Source organism: Lutra lutra, chromosome 6 (assembly GCF_902655055.1).
Source record: "Lutra lutra chromosome 6, mLutLut1.2, whole genome shotgun sequence".
NCBI classification, from domain to species: Eukaryota; Metazoa; Chordata; class Mammalia; order Carnivora; family Mustelidae; genus Lutra; species Lutra lutra.
In genome coordinates, this window is record NC_062283.1 from 4,580,807 (window position 1) to 4,601,401 (window position 20,595).

Consider the following 20,595-nt stretch of genomic DNA (forward strand, 5'->3'; position numbering starts at 1 on the left):
AGTGTTCGTACACAATGCTGGCTGTGTCCAGGATGAGGCTGATTTCCCCTCAGTATATATTAGGTCCCATGATTATTGCTGTTCTCCCCTACCTGGCCCCTGATCCCTGTTGAGGGTGCTGATGGGCCCCGTGGTCCCCGCTGGGCCGTGCGTAACGGTGCACACCAGAAGGGCTAATTGCTTGCTCTGTTCTTCCGTTTCGCCAGGGAAACCCGAGAGCTGGCCCGCCCAGCCTCAGGATGGAGACTCGTTCCTTGAAGAGAAAACAGTCACAGCGAAGGAATGACATGGCAACTTACGTTCTGTTTGGGCACATATTTTATTTATCCAGTGAGGGAGGAAAGAGAGGAGAGACAGGACTCGAAGGTGGCACGATTTCTGAGAGAAGACCAAGGTCATGTTCTCCTCAGTCCAGTTTAAGTCCACAGATTAAGTAAAAGTGCGTAGGGGTGAGATGAGCATCTTGCTGGAGAATCAAACCTCTTATTTGAGGAAGAAAACCCTTTTTAAGGTTAGTATCTACTCACGGGTTTCTTATTTGAGGATGGCTTACTTTAGTCTTTATAAAAACACGACAGCACTGTATAAACTGCTGGGGCTGGATATTGAAACGTGAGTAGCTGCTGATTCAGAGATTTTTCTGGGAGTCCAGATCTCAAACAGTCCCACCGAGGTGAGAGCCCCAGGGACATCGCAGGCATGGCCCCCGGGAGACACGATGACATGCGGCAAAAGAGGAATCTCAGACACCATAGTCCAGGATCTCTGTCGCATCGATGGGGACACTGAGGCCGGGGCAGGTTAAACAAACCCCCAAGGTCACACAGCTAGAGGGTAGTAGCTTCTCATTCCCCGGCTCTCGGAGGCTGCATAGAAACTCCTAAAGTTCATTTCTTCCCCAAGTTTCTAAAGTTGGCAATGTTAGCTTTTCAAATGAAAACACTGGAGAACCAAACCAAACCAAAAAAAAAAAAAAAAGATTGGTGGAGAACTCCGATAAATTTGTACCCATTCTCAGCGACCTCATGTGAAGAGAGAGTTAGAAGACGAACGTTTGGGTCAATATCAAGGAACTCGACTTTTCTATGAACACACATGACAATATCTTACACGTAGTGAGACAGGAACAGACACAGCACCACACAAGAAAAATCAGGAAACCGACATTAGAAAATAAAACACACCACGTTAGCCACTGGTCACCTGGTCTAAACTGCTGGGCGCTCTCCAGGAACGTGGGGGAATGACGGACAGTCACGATATTTGAGAGGGGAGCTCCCGAGGGTGCCCCATGGGCACACGAGCCCCCCTGAAGCAGTGTGGTGCCTATGCACAGGTCTCCAGGGATGTCACCTCCTCCCAAGACCCCAAGCCCAGCCGATGTGAGCTCCCGCACCGCTCTGCGCGCAGACGAGCCCCGGGCTGGGGCCAGCCAAAGCCCAAGCCCTGTCATCTCCAAACCTGGCCCTGCTCCTTGTTAACACTGCATGTGATCAGAGAGGGGGGACTGGGGTGGGAGGTGTCTCAGGTTGCCGAAACAGGCTGGACATTCTGCACCCTAGACAGAGTGACGGGAATCTTTGTTTCCCCTGGGCCCGGGACTTTTGTAACGGGCTGGCTGTGGACCTTGATGTCGGCGATGCGCTCTTTAAACTTCTGCTGAAGAAGCTTTTCCTCTTTGGAGTAGCTTTTCACAAACACAGACGTCAGCAGGCACCCTGCCATGGTCATGCCCCCAAGGCAGAAGAGAATGGCTCCTGCCAGCTTGCACGCGTCGAGGGCCCCGTTAAATTGCATGGCCTGTGTGTCCACCACCACGAAGTCGGCTTCGCCAAACGCTTCGATTTTGGGGGGCACCAGAAAGCCCACTGCCAGGACAGTCAGTCCAAGAACCACGAAGACTGTGCCGGAGATGAGTCCGACCTGGGCAAAGACACAGGGAGGCAGGACAGGGTAAGCTCATCGCCTGGGCTCTCCTGAGCTCCCCAGAGCAGGACCTGGCTTCTGGGAGCAGTTAATATTCCCCTGCACCCCAAATTTGGCATGCAAACCCTATACCATTTCCTAACGATAACAGAAGGTGAAAGGAGGCACTTTCTAGTTTTAATGCCAACCAGACAAGCCAACACTGCCTTAATGGTTTCCTTTGAGCTTTCTCAAAGCAAAAAGCTTTGCAGCGGCCCCATCACCTTCGGTCTGAGTTGTCCCCTTGAGTCTGTGGGCAACAGTGAAGCAATCTTGCTCCCGGGAAGAGCCCTGCCTCTCCACTAGGCCCTGGTGCTCTGAAAAGCTGGCCTGGAGCTCACAGGGAGGCCGCAGCATCCCCCTATGGATATAACCTGTGACACAGAACGTCCGCATCAGATGGGCTTGCTCTGTGTCCATCACGGAGGGACACGAAACAAGTCCGTTTCATCATTCTGTCTAAGCACAGACGACAAACAGGGTCATTGTGCCAAGCACCAACCATCCACAGCCTCCCTTCCCACTCCCCCCATCCCTGGTAATATGAACAGTGGCTCCTGCTTTACCCAGGACAGCTTCAGTCTTACCCTGGTCTGTCCCTCCCTGTGGGTCAGATTTACCATTTACTTATTGTCCGATCATAGAATGGGCTGTGATGATCGAGAGCCAACTCCAGCTCCCACAGACCCTTCACCCACCCAAAGCCCACGTCCCGTAACACATCCTTCCTCACACTCATACTGAAATTCCCCAGAACACCCTGTGGTGTCACACCTCTCCCTGCGACGAGGTATCAGCTCAACTTGTCCAACCTGCACGTATGTTCCCGGTGACGTGGGTGGAGGACACGGGCAATCCGCGTAAGTACCCACCTCTTCCCCCAAGGTGCTGGGCGGGCACCATAATCACTAGTTTACAGGTCAGGAAATTTCCCCTCAAGGAGGGTGGGTCACTGGCCCAAGGACAGACGCTGGCGAGCAAGTGGCAGAGAAACTGCATTAGCTCAGTTTGGATACAGGGTAACATGCTGAAGCAGGAGGGGGATGTCCACCCTGCGGTGGTTTGGAACGGACAGATTTGGGCATGGCTTCTGGCACTGCCAACGAGTACTTCAGTCACAGAAGGAAAGTTGCCTAAACACTTTCTTTGTTCATTTCCCCCTTTATAAAAGGCTAAGCGATAACTGGAGTGGCAGAGAGGACCAAGCGAGGCCAAGCTCGAAAACAGAGCCCGGCACCTGGTGAAGCCACCACTGTAACAAGTAGCTGTCACTACATCCATCTGGAGAGCGCCTCTTGTGAAATGATGCTACACCGGCAACAGCACTAGAACAATCTGAGTACTTGAAGGTCAGCTAATACAGTTATTTATTTTCTAAATACATTTAAATACATTTCCTCCTGTCCCTAATTGCTTTAGTGAGTGTAACAACATTGGGAAAAAAACCAAATGCACAGCACCTCTCTATTTGAGTTTTGAATTTAAAGCATATTTATTTATTAAGTTTTAGGGTAATGCAGTAATAAAGAAGATTGGGATAATAGGAGGAAAACGTGTTCCCAAGTCCATCAGAGAGCTGGTATTACTGAGTTCAAGTTCACGGCCTAGGCATAGGGTTCGCTATGTTTTTTCCCTTGATCCTCTGCAGCTTCTTACGAAAAGGAGGTTTTTTTTTTTTTAAAGATTTTATTTATTTATCTGACAGACAGAGATCACAAGTAAGCAGAGAGACAGGCAGAGAGGAGGAAGCAGGCTCCCCGCTGAGCAGAGATCCCGATGCAGGGCTTGATCCCAGGACCCTGAGATCATGACCTGAGCCGAAGGCAGAGGCCTTAACCCACTGAGCCACTCAGGCGCCCCAAGGAGGTGTTTTTATCTACATTTCACCTGGAGGAGATAGGAGGCCAGTGGGGTGGGAGAAGCATCGTTCAGGGTCCTGTAGCCAGCAGCTGGCGCGACCAGGCTCTAACCCAGGTGGGGTGATCACCAAGCCTCATGCTCCCCTTTTATCCTCCCATGGTACTTCACCAATTATTTATGTGCTATTATTATTTTTTTAAATTACCACAGAGTTTTAGTCACCATGGAGGGACAAATTTCTATTATGTAATATTATATAGAAACTGAAAAAAACAGTCAATATAAAGTCTTCTGAAAAGAACAGAACCTTTTCTACATGAGACTCAAGTACCATAGGAAAAGTTGGGTTGTAAAAAAAAAAAAAATCACGTTTTGGATGGCTTTCTCTATGTTTCTGAAAATAGTGGCAAATTCATCCCCAGAGCCTAACCATTATTTGTAACTTAAAAAAATGAGTCACGCTGGAAAATTCTGAATGCGCGAGCTAAATGAACATTAATATCCACGCTGACATGCTTCCTATGTCACTGAATCCCCTTCTTCCTCAAGGACTGGCACTCGTTTTCAAAAGCTGAGGACTGTAAGTGTAGCCATCGTCGTTTCTGAGGTTCTGAAGAGTGACAGAGGCCAGCGCCCCGTGTCTGCTAGTCCTGCCCTGCTCTCCACATTTTTCGTTCCCGCCTTACACTCCGTAAACATTCTAACCGTCGAACTTAACCGCCAGACCGCTGCTGGCGGAGCCAGGTGACCAAATCCGGGAGCAGCCTGCTCCTCCGCTGAGCCGTGATGTAGAGATGAAAATCCACTCTTGGAACCTCCCTTGGAAGCTAAAAGGCAAACGGTGCCTTGCAGATGGCAGAACTCCTGCTCACTTCAAGAACTGGAAAGGGGCTGGCCTCCCTGAGCCTTCTCCCTTTGCCCTTGTTGAACAGGGGTATCTGAGGGGGGCCTGCCGTCTCTGGAGGGGAGGGCGGCAACAGAGAGCCCACTCCCAGGGTCCAGAAGGAGCCCTCCATGCAAGTTTAAAGAGGCGCTCCGAGCCCCATGCCCAGAGAGGACCTGGAACACGGTGACATGTCTGGGAGGGCACAGGAGGGCGAGAGTGGAGGGGCACGCGTGGGATCTGAAGGATGCCATCTCCACGGAGCACGGGACAGAGGCCAGGCGAGACGGGATGCTGGGATGCATCAGCCTAACCCTGGTACCATCTTGGAGAATGGAAAGGAATGAAGATTTGGGGAGTGATGCCATACAGAGCCGTAAAAACGGTCTAAGTTGAAGTGGTCCTTGGCCTAAGAGAAAGAGGGCTCTATTAAATAGAGTTTGAAAAAATGCAACACAGGGCTCCTTAAGGGTCTGAGAGCGCAGACAACCCGGTGTGGGTCCATGCAGAGAGCTGGGACCCCGCAGGGAGAGGGCCCCCTGGGGCCTGGTGGAGCCCCTGGGATGGCTGGTGGTTGGGCCGGCCCAATGCCGAGAGCGAAGGGCGCCTCCGCTGGGACAAACCTTACAGGCCGCAGCGAGGACGGTGACTTCTGATGGCATCCTTGTTGTGGGGACGATGTGTGAGAATCCAGCACCTGCTGCTGGAAAGGGGGCTAGGACAGGGAGGAGAACCCGGATTCCAGAAACCGTAGTGATGCAGGCTGCCAGCCGGCTCCGGCTGTGACTCAGACCAGCATCCCCGTCATCACCTCTGTGTGAGCCGACGAGGTCGGAACATACCTCCGTTTGCTCCAAAAAAGGAGGGCTGCCGGCAGGAGCTGGGTGGCTGTCCCCACAGAGGGCATGGTAATGACCGCTGGGAGTGAGAGCCAGTGTGGGGGGAAGGACACGGAAGGCGCGGAGCTGAGGGAGCTGAAGGTGAAAGGAGCCGTCTGGTTTTGAGGTAACATGCAGGGGAAGGAGCAGCAGGACGGAAGCGGGATGCTTCTTCGTCATCAGCCCTGAAGGCCACTCTGACCTCTCCTGAGCAGGACCTGGGCTCTGAGGGCTGTCCCTTGCCAGCAATGACAGCAGATGGAACTCACCTGGCCTGACCTGCTTGTAGGAACACTGAGCTTTGTGGAGCAACCATTGATGTCCAGCTGGGATCCAGGCCCACGCGCCCCCCAGGCATGATACCTGGTACCCCACCCTTGGTCTCCCACCTGATGGAGGCTCGGTCCCTCCAGCATGGGAAGACAGCCAACCGTCCCCATCTTCAAAAGCTATTCCGGAGCCCTGTGTCTCTCTTTAGCTACGGCTTGAACTCATCCAATCCTTGATATTCAAGCCGAGTCCTACAGTGTCACTGAAACTGGTTTCTCCAAGGTCATGAAAACCCTCCTAATTGTCCAATCCAGTGTGACCTCATTCGAATGTTCTGCAGCCAGTGATGTTAAGTGCTTTTGTCTTCTTAAAAACTCTTGTCCCCAACACGACTCTTCCCTGTTTCTACATCTGCATCTTTAACAAGGCACTCTCAACCTGTTTTGCCAGATGTTCTCAAATTACTGGTGTTTCCCAGGGTTCCCCCTTGACTCACATCTCTTGTTCAAGATCTCTCTAGGGTTGCATGTGCAGCTGTAGTTCCAACTCCCATCTCCAGCCTGGATTTCCTTCCTGGGCTCTCGCCCTGGACTTCTGACAGCCAGTGGTAAGATGTGCACAAAAATGTCCCAAAGGCTCCTCAAACCCCAAATATTAAAAATGGTCCCTTTCCTCCTCCTTTCCTCTCTTCCTCCCTCCCTTCCCTCCCTCCCTTCCTTCCCACTTTCTCTGTGCTCCTGCCATCCACCCAGTCACAGAGCTCCTCTCATTCCTAGTATAAAACCAACTCAGCAATCTCTAGCTACACTTTGAAGAAAATCTAAGACAGATACTTAAACTCTGACTTAGCTCAGCGGGGGAACTGGAGACATCAGGACAGAGGGGAGGAGGGTCTTGGGAGGAAAGAGGGGAGCCCGAGTCACACCCCATTAAGAGAGGCTTGGAGGAGACGGTCTTATCTCATGCCTGCACATGGCTGGGGACACCGTTTGAGAGATTTCTAGTATGGGTGAGGAGAAGGTAGGAAGGAGGGTGACTCTGAGGTGAGGAGAGCATGGATGGGGTAAGGGGGTTGCTCCTTTAGTTCATAGCTGCCCAACTGAGGTGATTTGTCGCACAAACAAGCGTCAGCAGCTCTTGTTAAGGTCAAGTGCAAGACCAAAAAGAAAATCCCTCCCCCCCCAGCCAGCCTGATTCATGGGCAGTGCAGCGGGAGGCAGGGGGTCAGTGGGATCATGTCACAGGGACCTTGCGTGTGCCAGGAGTTACAGGCACTAGGATAAAGGAGGTGTGGCTGAGGCCGCCAGAGGGTAGAACCTGTGGGGTCCAGAGAGTGTGTGTAATCCTGTGTGTGTGTGTGTTTACACCTATGAGACAACCTCCCTGAGAAAGCCTACATTTATTTTCTTGCCCACTTGCTGGACTCAAGCGAGAAGGTTCCGGAAAAGTACCGATTTCAAAGCCTTTCAAAGTCTTCTGTGATCCCGCTCTTGTGTACCTTCCCCCATTCATCTCTTGCCACCCCTCCTCCAATGTCTCCTCTTCCCAGGGGATCTCTCTGTGGAGCTACTGCTTCCCCAGGCTGCCTCAGACCCTCCCTGCCCCCAATCCCTACGCTCCCAGTAAGTTCTGGGACTCCTTTGAGAGTAGCGTTTATCGTGCTGGATTGTAGCTGTCTGCGGACATGCCTGCCTTCTTCGCCAGCTCTTTCAGGTCAAGGCTGTATCTAATTCACAGGTGAACAACCACATCTCGTTCACAGCCAAGCCTCCCACGTGACCCTGCACACAGTGGACACAGAATCACTTGTAGAGAGAACGACTAGCACCGTGAGCTACAGGCTCTCCAGATGCACGTGGCGGGCAGAGATTCTAACTCAAGCTCATCAGAGTCCAATCTCCATCCTCACTAAGCCCCTCCAAGCCGCCCACAGCTCTGACGCCGGCTCAGAGGCAATGTCCTAGCCTCCAGCGAGAGACCAACAATCCCTTAGCACCGCTTTATTAGGAAGGGGGCAAGGGGAAGCCCGTAACTTGAACCACCTACAGATGCAGTTTGAAATGAAAGAAGATCAGAAAAAAGAGTCATGATTAGAAACATGGGCACAACCATTGCCTTTCTCTACACTGATAGGAAACATTTCATAAGACCCACTGGAATGGATTCCCTTGTCCTTCCTAGAAGGAAACGGAAGAACAGTCAGTGTCCTCCCCCGGTAGAGGACGGGTCTCTAAGTGAGTTCTTACGTGATTCAGGTTGACTCTAAGCTTCTGAATGTTAGCCTTGTGTTTTGTGATGAGGATCTGAGTCTAGGATTTGGATTTTGCTGGAATATAATCTCTATGAGCCCATGGACTTTTGCCTGTTTTTAGTCTCTGAAGTAGGTTCAGCATAATGGGAGCACAAGTACTTTTGCTTGTGTCAGATGGAAGACAGAATTCCGAAATCTGAATCCCGGGGTTGGTCATTAACGGTGGGTTCTTTATTTGAAATCCATACCTGAGTCTCATTTGATGGATTTATAGCTTCTCACATCTCATCTTGGTTGTGCCTTGGAACCATGTGAATGCTTTCAGTATTCTGTACGATACTGGCATTTCAGGCTCTTGGCACGACGGATCTGTCAGGCAAATATTTATTTTTTTTACACATGGGGAAGCAACCACCCACTTAACTGGGTAAATACAAGATGTGCCAAGCTTGGCTGCGTATTTCATCGGTCCAGGCCAGTGAGGATTCATCAGAGATGACATTTCTACAGGGCAAGGAAGCTGGGTCAACCAATTTTAATGCGGAGTACCTGACACTTGTAAGATATCGAATTAATGCGGGTCTTGGCTCATCCCTATTAACGACTGTGTTGCCCAGTACTTTATTTATTAACTAGATTTCAAATTTTCTTTCCACTTCAGGATCCAATGTTTCATTGGACCTCTGATAGTAGGGACTGATACACTGAATCCTTGAACACATATGAAACATCTTACTTAATTCTCACAACTTTACCTGGTAGGTATGATAAGCATCACCACTGGGCTCACTACAGTCAGTTAACTTGCCCAAAGGTACAGGCTGTGAAATGGAAGGGCTGAGGTTTGAAGCCGTGTAATCTGAGGACGGCGGAGTCCACGCTCACAAGCATTATGCGAATCGCCGCTAGAGATCCCCACTCACATCTCCAGCATAGCACAGCCAGACTCGGACTCTTGGTTCCCCAGCCCTGCCACTGCTCTCCCAGGGTTTCCCATCCCATCCCAGAAAACTGTAACATCATTCAGTAAATAGCTCAGACTGCAGGCCTTGGAGGCGTGCCGACTCTGCTTTCTCTCACGTCTACCTTGTCAGCACGTTCTCACAATGTGATCTTCACACTTTATGCTAAATCAGACTACTTCTCACCATCTCTACCAACACCACCCTAATCCAAGCCAGCATCACCTTTTGCCTGGATGCTTTCAGAGCCTCATAAATAATCTGGCTGCCTCGACCCGTGTGCTCCTATAATCTACTTTCCATGGTGTAGTCAGTATGATCCTGTTAAAATACGAGTCGGTTCATGTCACTCGTCTGCTCAAAATGGCTCCCCATACCTCTCCAGGAAAAAGCCAGCGTCCTCATGATCACCTACAAGGGGCTACACAAATCATCTCTGTCCCATTATTTTTCTGGATCCACCACCTGTCCTACCCCTTCCCCCTCCTTCCACTCCAGCCAGACTGGAACTCTTGCTACTTTTCAAGCACCCAAAATTGGTTCCCGTTTCAGAGCTTTCTTCCCAGCCCAGAAGGATGTTCAGCCAGGTCGTCTTACAGTCCTGTCCCTCAGCTCGTCCTGGCACTTGCTCCAATGGTGTCTCCTCTGAAAGACTGTCTATGAACAGCCTTTGCCACACCCTGGCTCCATCACTCCCTACCGTCTTGTCCAGACGCGTTTCTTTCCACGGCGCTTGTCACCACCTGACTTCCTAGTATGTGGTTTATTCATTTATGGTCTGTTTCCTGTGATTGGTTACAGGTTCCAAGAGGCAAGGGCTTTTCCTTCTCATCACTTTAATGTCTAGCGCGTTGCAACGTCTCGGCACAGAGTAGGGGCTCATAATTGTACACTGAATGACTGAGTACGCTGTCTGATGAGGTGCTGTGGAGAAGCTCAAGCTAATAGTCTCCTGATCATGGCTGGTAGAGGCAGAGATAGCACGCTGACCACCGCTGACCATCGTACTATGCCTCAGCCTCAAATCTCTCTCAATACCTGATCATTTCTCTTTAATAATTGTTGCAATATGTCAAATGATGCTTACCAAGCCTAATGGGGGGAAGGCTTATATGATTTTGCCTATGGGTGGCTTCCCAGCTGGTGAATTCAGCGGCCCATCAATATCCGTATCAAAAATAATAATTAATGATGGCATTTATACCTATTTACGTTCAACCTGCAAATCAACCATTGTCCTGCGTTCGGGGGCTTTCTTCAGCTCAAGGTTTATGTTCTCCTTTCCTAAGGGAAGAAGACTGCCCTTAGGATCATCAAGACGGAGGCACACAGAGAAGACCAGAACCCTCAGCTCTTCACAGCTACAGGATTCACCACAGCCGATAACATTTCCATCTCTTGTCTTACACACATGTTCTTTCCTTACCTTCCAGAATGCTGAGCTCCACCTATTAGGTGATCTCTGGATCTGGAAATCATCCTCATACTCCCAGATTGAGGTGGTGCAGTCCTCATAGAATTGATGCAGATAGGACCGGACTCCGTAGCGCTGGTACCCGCCCTCCGTAGCTGCCTGTACCTGCTTGGACCCACAGATGTTGCTGCAAGAACTCATCCTTCCCAGCTGCAATGACAACATCCCCAGGTATCAGTCAGCCCCGCGCTCTGGCTTCAGGATTAAAAGGCATATTAAAGGTGAGAACTGGGCTGAGTCATGTTAGTCTAGTTGAACAGTGCTCTTTTCTTAAGAGAAAAAACATTTTTAAAGACCGGCCTTTCTTATAAGCTGCGCTGCTTTTTGACTCAATGCAAAATTACCCCCAGACACTCGATGACTGGACACTGGTTCTCCATAAATGAAAGGAGACATAATGGCACAGCTCACTTAAATTATGCAAAAAGGGAAACATGAAGCACGTGAAAAACGGCGACAGAGAAGCCAAGATTTTCATTGTCTTCACATGAAATCTTTAGTCTCTTAGAAACCAGTAGTCTTTACACTTACATGTTAAAGAATTAGGCAGGTCCTCTCACTTGCTACAGATGGAATTTGTCTTGGATTGTCCTCTCAGATGCTTTCCCACGTTCCCTGGTGGAAAATACAGGGTGTTACTCCTCAGCAGTTTGCAATTTTGCTCTCAGATCTCGTGGATCTTGCTCTCACATTTTAGCTAATTGTCACGTTGTACGGAATCTGTGTTTGAAGGCTGCTGAGCAACGTGCGTGTCATGGTTTATTAATCACAAATGGCTCAGGCAATACTTTACACCTCACTGACTCTAACCCTAAATATTTCAGTCATTATTTGTGGACACATCTGTCCATGCGGAATGATAGAGCATAATGGAGAGGGTAGACACAGACCATCATCATGTTGCAGGAAGTGTCTACTATACACAAGAGGCCAGAGAATTGTTAAATAGAACTATGTTCTGGGTGGGTTGTTTGGGACTCGGTCTTCTTAAGATGGAAATTTCTACTTGATTTCACCTAATTAGTACCCTTAGAGAGAAGCATTTGGTTATTAATCCATATTTAAAAAAAAAAGGAATTGCTGAGGGATAGCAATTTTGGTGAGTAAGGAAATTTTTAGTAATTCTCTGGTGTTTGCTTTTCTTATCCTCACATAAGCAGATACATATGATATGTAGCTGGGAATGTGAAATACTTTTTTTTTTTTTTTTTTAGATTTTCCAGTTATCCTCCAGATGGTTTTCCCTGTGTGGACATGGTCTCCAGATGACAAAACAAGGAGCAACATAGAAGAGCATTTTCCCATTGAACCAAATTCTCTCAGGACTTGTCCTGTATGTCATCTAGGTTAACAGAAGACAGAAACAGTTTCCAAATCCTTATCCAGAAACCATGTAGTGATGTTTATCTACAAGGGAGAAGTTATCCCAAGCTTCCAGCAAGTACCCCTGTGTGGACCCTGAGTCTGGCTGGATAGAATTCAGGAGGTAAAATCAAAGCTGAAGCCCCAGAGAGTTAGCATTGTCCCACGGGCACAAGGTGAATCCATTAAATTATCTTGTAATGGGTGCTCATGGCCAAAAAGGCATTCTGGTTAGAAAATGTTGTCAAATGCAAAAAAAAAAAAAATATATGGCCCAGATCTTAGAAAAATGAGGCAGATTGGTTCCATTGATGGTGACCAATACTCTCATCTTTTTTACTGTTGGTCGGTATTACGTTTAGGGCCTTCTGCCCTGTTTCTGATATGGCAGCCAGGAGTGATGACCCAGGAAGAGCGAGCAGGAGAGACAATACAAAAACAACTTCTTCTTCTTCTTCTTCTTCTTCTTTTTTTTTACTTTTAAACATTTCAGAAGGATATTATTTCATAAAATATAAAGATTTTAGAATGTACTTTTGCCCGATTGGAACAGCAAATTGTGATGGATCAAATTCATTTGTTAACCTTGTTTTCATATTTTAAGTGTTAGGATGATCTCTTCAGTGCCTTTAATTTAATGCCTTTGGTGAAGAGGATTAATAAGGGTCTACGTAGAATGATTTTTTTAAAGATTTTTAATTTATACATTAGCGAGAGAGAGAGAGAACAAGAGCACAAGCAGGGGGAGGGGTAGAAGGAGAGGGAGAAGCAGATTCCCTACTGAGCAGGGAGCTCAGGGACCCTGGGATCATGACCTGAGCTGAAGGCAGACGCTTCACCAACTGAGCCACCCAGGTGCCCCCACAAGTAGAATAATTTTAAAGGTGCTTCTTAAAAGAGACATTTAAAAAAAATTTAGATCAAGGGGCACTGGGTATCATATGCTACTGACGAATCAGGCTGAACACTATCTGAAACTATGTTGGCTAATTTTTTAAAAAAGGAAGTAAATATTGATAAAAGAAAAAACTTTTGATCAAGAGAAGGGACTCATGCTTTCCTAATTCTGCTTTGTCATTGAAGACACCAAGGCATCAAAAAGTCATCTGCTAAAAGGTGACCCCCTGAGTCAGGGAGCAGATGAACGCCAACAATGCAGAAAGCAGGAGTATGGCCTGAATCACAACTTTGCATAATCAGACCGTCATCCAGACACGTATTTCCAGGTGTCCTATAAAACATCAGAGAGATGTTGAACATGGAGAAAGGGCAAAAATAGGACCGGGGCACAAAGAAATTCCTCATAGCAATGGCAGGAGTTGTCTTCGCTGCTGAAGTCCCTCCTGCTCAGGGTACAGCTCAATGCGGAGCTGGCCATGTGACATGGTGTAGACCCTCCCCACACGGCTAGATTCCAGCACACGGGGTCGAGTGCTTCTGCGTTATAAGTTGGGACTTAGGAGTCCAACTTCATTAAACAAAATACAGGTCAAATCATAAAAGAGATGGGAAGTGTTCTAAACAAATGTTTTTGAGCCTGAGTGATGGAAGGCTGTAACCCTAAGTCAGAACAGATTTTTAAGTGATGCTAGATCTGTGCTAGAAAAGGAATCCCAAAGAGCCTTACTTTCTTTTCCAGGTATACAAAACACAAGAACATGGCCTGCGTTGTGCTAACCACACAGGGCAGAGAATGGGTTCTAATCCTAGTTCCTGACGTACAATGTATTGGTCATGACACTGCTGGTAAGCTCATTCACCAACCAGGCCTATAGTTGTATTATCCTTAAAATAAGAGTGTGGGGCCAGATAGCCTTGAATTACTTCCAGAGATAGTTTTCCAACAGTCTCTGGCCATGAGTTTACAGAGTGAATCAGTTATTTTTGTTGGATAAAAAACTGGGTTTACTGATTTCCCATCTCTCATTGATTGTCAGATTGTCCCCAATTCCTTATCATTATTGTATATGAAAGTTTTGGTTTAGAAGAGCATATAAGTGATTAGGTAGGTCAATTACTTGGTATTAAGTGGACTAAATGGTTGTGTAGGATTTGTTTCACAACTTACTTCGGGATTGTGTACGTTCCTAAACAGTACAAGTGTATCTCAGACATGGCAGGTTTGGTTCTAAACCCCCACAATATAGCAAATATCATATAAAACAAGTCAAATGACTTGTTTTTGTTGCCCAGTGCATATAAATATTATTTTTACACTATACTGTAGTCTACTAAGGGTATAATAGCATTATATATTAATTAAAAAAATACTTCATTGTTAGAAAATGCTATCATCTGACTTTGCAACAAGCCATAATGTTTTTGCTGGTGGAGGGTCTCTACCTTAGTGCTGAGGGTGCTGACGGATTAGAGGGTGGTTACTTAAAGGTGGGGAGGCAGTGGCAATTTCTTAAAATAGGACAACAACGAAGTTTGCCATATCAACTAATTCTTCCTTTCACTTGAACTCCTATTGGCCACTGTAGAGGTATTGATTGTCCTAATTCCAATATTGCTGTGTCTCAGGGCATGGAGCGGGGGGCAAGGAGAGGGAGAGAGACAGAGGAACAGCTGGTTGATGGAGCAGTAAGAACACATGCAACAGGGACGCCTGGGTGGCTCAGTTGGTTAAGCAGCTGCCTTTGGCTCGGGTCATGATCCCAGCGTCCTGGGATCGAGTCCCACATCGGGCTCCTTGTTCTGTGGGGAGCCTGCTTCTCCCTCTGCCTCTGCCTGCCACTCTGTCTGCCTGTGCTTGCTCTCTCTCTCTCTTTCTGACAAATAAATAAATAAAATCTTTAAAAAAAAAAAAAAGAAAAAACAAAGAACACATGCAACATTTATTGATTATGTTCCCTGTCTCATATGGGCAGAGTTCCTGGTGCGCTAAACCATCCCAATAGTAACATCAAAGATCACTGATCATAGATCGCTGAAACAATCACAGCAGTAATGAAAAAGTCTGAAATACTGTAGGAATTACCAAAATGTGACCCCGAGACACGACGTGAACAAATGCTGTTGGAAAAATGGTGCTTGATAGACTCGTTTGACTCACGGTTGTCACAGACCTTCAATTTGTAAAAAAAAACACATTATTTGTGATGCACTGTAAAGTGAAATGCACTACAATGAGTTATGCCTGTAGCCCCTGGGGACCTCAGAGATTCCATACATCTTTCCAGATACATAACTTACTGGATTCATTCTTAGAGGAGAATGATCACTAGAAAGGAATTTAAAAATGTACCAGGTTATAATGAAAATTCTGCACCTACAGAAACACAACAGAGTTACAGTTCCTCGTAGTGAAGCCAGTAACTTTTCGTCCCAACATAGAAAATGTTACATTTGTTTAGAATCTGCTTGGTTGATTGACACCTCCAGTTACCATCAAGACGAGACTCGATGTCATTTCATAAAGTCCCTTTTAAAAGCTGGGCAATTATTATAAAACAAACGAAGGCCGAGAAGAACAGGAAGGTATGTGCAGAGGCTTTTCAGCTTGGCTCAGCATTTACTCAGTGAGCAAGGTCTCCTGAGAAATCTGGCTTTCATATTGGAGTAACTACAGCCAGAGTAGCAGCTGCAGAAGCAGTAATGTTCTGTCTGTGACTCTTGTTAAGGGATGGGTCCTGGAGAAGGCTTAACGTTCCAGGAAGTGCATGAACGGCGGGGAGGGGGGCAGAATGAAAATATTTTCCAGCATTGTACCTAAATGGGCTTACGTGAGTACTCCTTTTATAAATACCCTACCTGGTTCCTGTTTGACTTTCTGTCCTTGCTGCCAACGTGGGCATCATGATGGAGCCCGAGCAACAAGAGCGTCTAGCTGTTTGGTCATCTATGAAGAGGGAGTTATTTTTACTCTCCTCGAAGGACATTCTAGGCTAATTAGTGAGGGTCTGGGCATGGTTTTCTTCTTCTTCTTTTTTTTTTTTTTTTATAATCTGTGGTATCTACCTCGATTCCTTTCGTGGTTATACATTTAACTGGCTCCTCCAGTCTTGGCAGCCCAGCACACCTGCCATGTTCCGGAGACCCACAGGAGGAGAGTATCATGCCTCGTCGCCCCTCCCCAACTCTCCCGAGTGGTCTCCTACAATTAGAGTGTTCGATGCCAGCCCTCTATCCCTCTCTTTCTCTTGTCCAAACTCGTTTCTTTGTATAGGGCTGGTTACCATCTGATGCTCCGTACGTGCTGTATTTGTACATGGTCCAAAAGGCTATATACGTGAGGGACTGTAAGCTTCCTGAGGGCAGGCGCTTTCTGTCCTGGTGACAAGCACTTTGAAACTCCTTGGCACAAAGGTGTCCATGGGTGGGTGTGGATGATGGTCTGATCGTCCTTCCTTTTTCATTCCTCCCTTCCTTCCTTGGTTTTACAGCACTAATGATGGGCCAGATTATGTGAGATAATAAAGCTGAGGAGGGCACAATCTGCTCTCAGTGGACACTTAGATTAGAAAGAGAAACACTGCTGAAGCAAGAAGGGAGACAAAATGGGCACCAAAAACAGATATTTGCTGGGGCGCTGGCATGGCTCATTCAGTTGAACGTCCAACTCTTGGTTTTGGCTCAGATCATGACCTCATGATTTCAGGCTCCACACTTAGCGGGGAATCTGCCCGAGATTCTCTCTCTGCTCTTTCCCCCAACTTGTGCACGTAACCTCCCAAGTATAAATAAATCTTAACAAACAAACAAAACAAAACAAAGCAAAAAAAACAAAAAAACAGGGCGCCTGGGTGGCTCAGTGGGTTAAGCCTCTGCCTTCGGCTCAGGTCATGATCTCAGGGTCCTGGGATCGAGCCCCGCATTGGGCTCTCTGCTCAGCAGGGAGCCTGCTTCCCTCCCCGACCTCCGCCTGCCTCTCTGCCCACTCGTGATCTCTCTCTGTCAAGTAAATAAATAAAATCTTAAACAAACAAACAAACAAACAAAAAACCAACTAAATCCAAAACCTCAGATATTCGTAGCTGGAGGGAGTGAAAATGCTGAGAATCCCTTGAACAATTCCTCTTTAAAAAAAAAAAATTTTTTTTTTTTCTTTAAATTCAGTTTAGTTAACACAGGTGTACTATTAGTTTCAGGGGTAGGATTTAGTGATTCATCAGTTGCATATGATCCCCCTTGCTCATTCCACCATGCCCTCCTTAATGCCCACCACCCATTCCCCCCCAACCCAGCAACCTGCAGTTTGTTTCCTATGATTAAGAGTCTCTTAGGGTTTGTCTCCCTCTCTGATTTCGTCTTATTTTGTTTTTCCTCCCTTTCTCCATGAACAATTCCTCTTTAAGCAAGTAAACCCATACAGGTACTATTAAGATCACTGCATGTACCAATATGTGATTGTACCAATTTGTTGGAAACTTGACTCTCAGTCAAATAAAGGCAATTATTTTTTTTATCGTACTTAAAAAAATGTTCTTAGCCATGAAAACGTAAATAAGTCTTCATGCCTCTCGAAACTCCAAGAACATCATCGACTCTATATTATTTGCCTTCATGGTCTCCTTGAGGGAAGAGAGGCAGAAAATTGAGGCACAAAAAAGATTAGTGCTTTCCCATGGCTTCCTGGGTGAGTCAGTTATGAAGCCAGGCCCAGGCCCTGTTCTATTTATTCTCTTTGAAATATCACTCAATCTTTTCATACTGCTTTTCTCTCCCATAAAATCCTTCGGAGATAATGAGAGTGAAGTCCCCATTAGAGCCACTTTTCCACAGAGCCAGGGCTGCAGGGTAGAGGTGCAAAGCTGCTTCAGACCATTTATCCAACACCAAACCAAAAGGTCAATTTGCTAAAAGGGCTCAGTCTCCGCGTGGATGCAGGAAGGCAGGAAACCTGGCTAAGAGCTCTCTCATTTTTAAATCAGGTATTCTAGAATTGTATAAGCATGACCTTAAATTTGAAAATGTGTTACTACCAGAAGATCATCGCAGAGGTATTTTATTTCCTTGGAGCTGTGGTAGAGATCGCGGCTCTGCATTTTGAGCTTTTTAATGCCATCTAAGTCAGTAAGTATGCAGCCACTTTCATAATTTGTTTGAAGATTCGTTTGTTTTAGAGAGAGAGAGAGAGCACAAGTTGGAGGGGCAGGGAGAGAAGGAGAGAGACTCTCAAGCAGACTCCACATCGTGCATATTGCTGAACGCAGGGCGCTCGATGTCACCACCCTGAGATCAAGACCTGAGCTAAAACCAAGAGTTAGCTGCTTACCCAACTGGGCTGCCCAGGTGCCCCCACTTTTATAATTTTTAAAAAAGGAGTAATGATACACAATTATCTTATTACTCCTTCAAGGTGTTTTTTTTAAAGTAAGGTATACAAAGTCCAAAATCAAAATGAGAAGAGAAAAAGAACTCATATTCTCTTAAAACCTCCTCTTTATCTACGTGCAAACCACAAGGTGCTTATGAATTTGCTTATGACAAGGATGGAGTCTTACCTTGGAAGTCTTCCTCTTCCTCTTCTCCTTGTTTAGTCTTTGGCCTTTCTTTTTTAACGGCACATGGTCCTTCAAACCTATTTAAGGAAAAAAAAACCCCAAAACTCTGCAGAATGTGATATAGATAAAAATCTGAATTTCATAAGCTATTCTTACGACCTGTAAAGAGGTCACTTTAATGTTGACAAAAACATGGGCAAAAGACTTCTTGCTGAAGAGCAGGGAGTTATTTGTTCTTAACAAAAGTATACATATTTCATAACTTTTTAATGGGCTCTCAGGAGACTTTGTAGGGTAAATGAGAAAACATAAATGGGCTTTGAAAACTATAACATACTATGCAAACACTATTCTTATTTGATATAATTATATTCTGCATAGTCAGTAATACAACTAGACTAATACACCTGTATTTTAAAAATTCTAAATAAAAACTTTATTTGCTCCCTAGATACTCCAGAATCGATCTATCTGGTGCCTGTTCCATTACACGGTAAAGTAAATTAATCTTATAGCCATGGTATTTTCGATCTGTTTACATGCATTTTAGACTTATTGAGGTTCTTTAGATGGTTTACTCATTGGGTTGATTTTTTCACTACTACATCCATTTCTTCCTATCATGATCATTTTACTTTCCGTCTGCCTAAGAAAAGCAGGTACCCATGCAAGATTTAATTAAAGCCCCAGGGCTGGCTCTAGAGATACTGGCGCCCTCCATTACTCTAGTCATGTGAAATAAAATAGTAACTGGGCAATATTTTTCAAGAAGTCACTAAATATTCTTGCTGACGAGCAGTTCCATTTGGACGAGAACCTCAAAAACGTGAGGTGAGCAAGTCTAGTTGAGGCTTGACAGACTGTTTTCTGTATTTTCCAGTTTCAGCCTCTATGAGCCATAGTAAAACCTTCTTCAAGACTCATTTCTTTGCCCTAAAATTTTATTTTGTAGGTGGTATGTGAGCAGATTTGGCGGGGGGGGGGGGGGGGGGGGGACAAATTATATTAGGATCCTGGATCTGGATAAGTGAAAGAAAACAAGTGGCCTTCACCCCACCCCCCCGGCCCCCATCCGTGCCTCTCTCTCAATTAAATGTCTCTTCTTTTTGTCTTTTTGCCCCTTTTCTCTGAAGGAAATGACTCCTCACTTGCCCTTTACCAAAGGCTGCCCTGGTCTGGAGCCCCGGGATCTCTCCAACGTGCTGAAAACATTTCTGCTTCAGAGCCAGGAACCAATTAAGTAAACACCAGCTGTTTAACAGCAGCTGTGTTTTCTTTGAGGTCATCAGCTCTGACCCCCCACCCAACGCCTCTAACAACACAAAGAAGAAGGTCCTGAGATTATATCCAAGCCCTCACATATCTTTGAATATGGCAAAGGAATGGGGAGGGCAAGTATGTGGGGGTGGGGTAAATTCAGCTTGAAAACAAATCAAACCAGCTTTGCAAACTTCCAATACGTATTTGACTCTTACCTAATACGTAACTTTTCTCGTCTCCCGGGAAAGAAACTCTTAAGTTTTCCTGTATACCTCCCCAGTTCTTACATAACACAAACCACAAATCACCAAAGCATGGAGTTGGCTACCCCTAATTTGGATGTGTTCCCGGATTTTAAAATGCAAGATCTTTGTAGAGATTCGTGCACGTATAATAAACGTGAGTGAGTAAGGTGTGTGTGTGTGTGTGTGTGTGTGTGTGTGTGTGTGACAGACACAGAAAAACAGATCAGGAATACGTGCGCGTGAGGAGAGAGGCAGGAGACAGGAAGGGAGGAGCGGGAGAAGTGGGGAGAGACAAACGGAGCACAGAAAACCTGCCCTGGGCTCCGCAAGGCTTTACCTGCCCCCTCCGATCCCCTGACCCGTGGAGCAAGTGCAGCCAGCTAGCCGCAGATCTCTCGCCGGGGTCCCATCATCGCCGCCGCCGCCGCCGCCGCCGCCGCCGCCGCTCCCGCGGTGCGGAGCTCAGCCCGCGCGTGATTGACAGCTGGGCGGCCCGCGCGCCCGAGGCCCGCGCAGCTGCGGCGGCCGCCGGAAGGGCCACGTGCGTCCGCGGGGCACGCTCGGGCGGCGCGTGGGCGGGGCCCCGCCGGGCGCCTGCGCCTACCCCGTCCCCGCCCGGCCGCGCGCCCCCGGGGTTGGGGGGTAGCGGGAGGAGGCGGCTGGCTGGCTGTGTGGCGGCCGCTGTGGCCTGGGGGAGCGCCGGGCGCCAGCTCTGGCCTCCTGCAGTCCTGGCGTC

At 47.1% G+C, this 20,595-nt stretch overlaps 1 protein-coding gene across 2 annotated transcripts; it reads right to left on the minus strand.

Annotated features, from left to right (window-relative positions):
* Window positions 1–305: 305 nt before the first annotated feature.
* NRSN1 (neurensin 1) lies at window positions 306–20,364 on the minus strand. 2 transcript variants are annotated; one of them, XM_047735257.1, is made up of 5 exons: window positions 20,197–20,364; window positions 18,355–18,431; window positions 11,075–11,158; window positions 10,496–10,693; window positions 306–1,923 (listed from the first exon to the last, which is right to left on the minus strand). In XM_047735257.1, exons 4-5 carry the CDS (start codon window positions 10,682–10,684, stop codon window positions 1,525–1,527), a joined length of 588 nt encoding a protein of 195 aa, XP_047591213.1. In that variant the 5' UTR covers window positions 10,685–10,693; window positions 11,075–11,158; window positions 18,355–18,431; window positions 20,197–20,364; the 3' UTR covers window positions 306–1,524. The 2 variants fall into 2 exon arrangements, with proteins under 2 accessions (XP_047591213.1, XP_047591214.1); XM_047735258.1 differs by lacking the exons at window positions 18,355–18,431; window positions 20,197–20,364 and adding an exon at window positions 15,662–15,691.
* Between the last annotated feature and the right edge of the window lie 231 nt (window positions 20,365–20,595).